Genomic DNA, 3,875 nt, shown 5'->3' on the forward strand with positions numbered 1-3,875 from the left:
CCCGCGACAGACAGCAGTTGCCCCTGTGCTTTGTTAATTGACATTGCGAAGCATGGCCTGACTGGAAACTGGGACCTCTGAAATGTGAAAGGTAGGTCTGCTCCTGATGGGAAAAGATGCATCCTCGATATGAGCACAACGTTGCCTCAACCGCACCCTGTGATTGTTGTGGCCTCAATTAGATTGGGAGATAAGGACTTAACGATCAAACGTGTCCCATTGCATTGTTTTAGCGGAACCAAATTTCGAATGAGCATTATAGGGGCACCAACTTTCAGTTTCAGAATGTGTGGGGGTAGTCCAGGGGGCTGAAAGGAATTTAGTACCTCTATTGGATAGTTGATGACGTCCTCGGGGTCAGGAGTTCTATCGATAGACTTATATATATATAGCAATCCCTAGGAAAGAGTTTTAGCATTTCATAATTAATATGGTAAACAGTTTTATTCTTCGGGGCCAGAATAGCCCTTTGACCAATCCAATCCATATGCTGATAATTTGCTTGGAGATCTGGGAACACTGCATCCGTGAGATCAGAAAGCGTATTAACAATGGTACAAAGTGAATCGATGGCAACATTACCCTTTTCATCACAGGGAGTTTTGCCTTCGCCAAGTGCATGGAGGGTATTAGAAAATTCTGCTGATGCTATGTCACCTCGCATATGAGCACACATGTTAGTGTTAAGTTTGAGTCTTCACCAGGGGCCACAATGTGGATGACTTAAGATATGCACGTACTGTATCAGCTCTAGTTGAAGACGACTGTAACGGCTATGAACATGTATGTCTCGCTTATTGTGCTGTTCACCATGGAGAAGTACAGCCACTTCATTGCACAAAGGAGCATTTTAACAGCGTGCGTGCTCCTCAGAAGGTCTTTTGTTAGCATCGATGACAATGGTGAAGTTTGATGAAGGGGCTGTTTGCAAGGCTTATTTGAAACTGCGAATATAGCTGTTGTGCTCATGAAGCATGTTTTGCAGACGGACAAGAATGTCCCTGTCAAAAATATCAGCATCAGTATTGGCAGGTGGTGGAATAACGTAGAAATAGCACAGAAGTAAGTCTGAGACATTTCAATTTAAGAAGAAATTTAATAAAAATGATTTTTAAAATTATATAAAGAAAATATTACCGGTTTCGATGAATCTCATCTTATGAAATATCCGTAAAAATTTGAGGGTCAAAACATGTCTGGAGATTTTTTGTTGACTCCCAGACTGAAGATAAACTGTTTTTACTTCAAATTTTTATAAATTTTTACTGATATTTGATAAGATGAAATTCATCAAAACAGGTAATATTTTCTTTATATTATTTTTAAAATCATTTTTGTTAAATTCCCTCTTAAATTGAAATGTCTTAGGCTTACTTCTGTGCTATTTCAATCTCCATCTTTTATTTACTTATATATCTATATGTATGTGTGTATGCTGGCAGACATGCAGATAGCTAAAACGGTCTTCTTTCAGTGTCCGTCTACCAAATCCACTCTCAAGACTTTGATCAGCCCAGAGATGTATTAGAAGACACTTGCCTAAGGTACCACGCAGAGGGAATGAACCCAAGACCACATGATTGGGAAATAAGCTTACCGTGTAGAGGGAGTGAACCCGAGACCACATGATTGGGAAATAAGCTTACCACGCAGTGATGCCTTATGTTTTTGTTTGTTTTTTTTATATTTCAATTACTTTCATTTTTGCTTCATGTTTTAAGTTCATTTCCACTGCAAGCTTAACCTGAGTGAAACTGAAGATACCGTATCCTGGAACCTTCGTAACTGGGGAAAACAAATCTCTTGACCTGTCTGCATCTGTTCTTAGCACAAACAGGAAGTGACGTCTTATCTATTTTATGTTTTGAATGTCGTGGAGCTGTTTGTCTGGAATATGGAATTTTCTTTCAGTTTATTTATTCAACATTTCGGCATTCACTAATAACACGTTTGTATTTAAGAGAGAAATAATAACATTAGCACAAGCAGTAACATATTAAGCATAAATAATGTTTGCAAAACATATCTCAGCATGTCGCTTGTATTTGCGAACAGCGAAAGTTTTGCGCTATGGATACATCAGGAGTAAGCAATATATTTTCACTATTTCCTTTCGTGTATATTTCTTTTGTATATTTTTGAAATTAAAGATAAAAAAAAATGTATTATAATTTGTTCGGTTGATATTAAGTTTAAATTTAATATTAACCACTGCTGTAATGAAAAGGCCCGAAATTTTTGAGCAGGAGGCCCAGTCGATTAGATCGACTTCAGTACGCAACTGGTACTTAATTTATCGACCCCGAATGGATGAAAGGCAAAGTCGACCTCGGCGGAATTTGAATTTATAACGTAAAGACAGACGAAATACCGCTAAGCATTTCGCCCGGTGTGCTAACGTTTCTGCCAGCTCGCCGCCTCATTACGGTGACAAATTCAAAAGAATAATGTACAAACAAAAACTAGAAAGTTATTACATTTTGTTAGGAAATAATATTTCAATAACTTTTAAACACTTTTGTGTTTACCTCTGTAAAGTATGTCTGTAGTTAAGAAAAATGAGCAACCGCTTTTATCCGGGTTCAATCCTATGGCTCGGATCTGTGTCGGTGATCCTTTTTTCGAATTACATCCATAAGCTCAAAAGGAAATAGTAAACTATATATATATATATACATATATTATCACGAACATCATTAAATTTTTCAAAGAAACAAATAATTTTTGTATTTTCAAAATATGGAACTGTGTAGAGTTCTGTTTGATTCAGCATAGCTCTGTAAAAAGGTTTCACAAGATTTCAATGATTGGTTGCTTATATAAGACTAATCTGATGGAAATACTAGTATATTTCGATATGATAATGATTGTACTATATTTCAAAAAGAAAAAGATTTTAACAATGCACGTCTTGGCGGAATTCTGGTTGAAGCACCCGATGTAACTTTTATTTTTTTGGAATTTTTCAGAAAATTTAAATCGAAGTTATGTTATGCTCACTGTAATTAACGCTTCTTTAGAAACGCACCTCTCCAAGAAAATGAAATGAAATTTTAAAAAAGTTATGAAAATGGAAAATATATATAAAATAAATGATGTATGCAAAAAATTAGAAAGGTTCATTCATTTTTAAATATTTTATACTAAAAAATAAAACAAACGGAGAACCGGCACTCGCGAATATAAACAGAGGGGCCAAATAGTCATTGAGTTAAATGTTCTATAATTCATTTCCTCTGTAAACTGAAAGCAAAAATAACAAAACTTGCATACGTCTTAAACATATTTATTCTATTGTTTTATAATTATTTCTGTCGTATATCACAACATCATAGAATGAGCGAAGGTATAGCGAGTGCACACCACCTAACACTAACAAGTTTGCACATTAAAATAAATCTGATTAAAAACAATCCGGGATTTGCAAACGATGTTGTCGGGCTCCTAGGATCATTAATTTGTTGGTAAAAGTAAATTACCTCCCCTTGTATCGTGCATCATGTTTGTTTATATGCGCAAGTGCCCGTTTTCTGTTTGTTTTATATTTACTCTTTTACTTGTTTCAGTCATTTGATTGTGGTCATGCTGGAGCACCGCCTTTTAGTCGAGCTAATCGACCCCAGGACTTATTCTTTGTAAGCCTAGTGCTTATTCTATCGGTTTCTTTAACCGAACCGCTAAGTTACGGGGAGGTAAACACACCAGCATCGGTTGTCAAGCGATTTTGGGGGGACAAACACAGACACACAAACATACACACACATACATACATACATATATATATATATATATATATATATATATATACGACAGGCTTCTTTCAGTTTCCGTCTACCAAATCCACTCACAAGGCTTTGCTTGGCCCGAGGCTATAG

General features: G+C 36.1%; 1 protein-coding gene across 1 annotated transcript in view; it reads left to right on the forward strand.

The window, feature by feature from the left end:
* Positions 1–1,815: 1,815 nt before the first annotated feature.
* The window catches only part of LOC106874368 (thymidine kinase 2, mitochondrial), a 24,885-nt gene continuing 22,825 nt past the window's right edge, over positions 1,816–3,875 (forward strand). Inside the window, exon 1 of the mRNA XM_014922080.2 lies at positions 1,816–2,085. Coding sequence (XP_014777566.1) covers positions 2,010–2,085 — 76 coding nt within the window. The 5' untranslated portion in view covers positions 1,816–2,009. The remainder of the gene's footprint in view (positions 2,086–3,875) is intronic.

This window comes from Octopus bimaculoides, chromosome 1, assembly GCF_001194135.2.
Source record: "Octopus bimaculoides isolate UCB-OBI-ISO-001 chromosome 1, ASM119413v2, whole genome shotgun sequence".
Classification (NCBI taxonomy): Eukaryota; Metazoa; Mollusca; class Cephalopoda; order Octopoda; family Octopodidae; genus Octopus; species Octopus bimaculoides.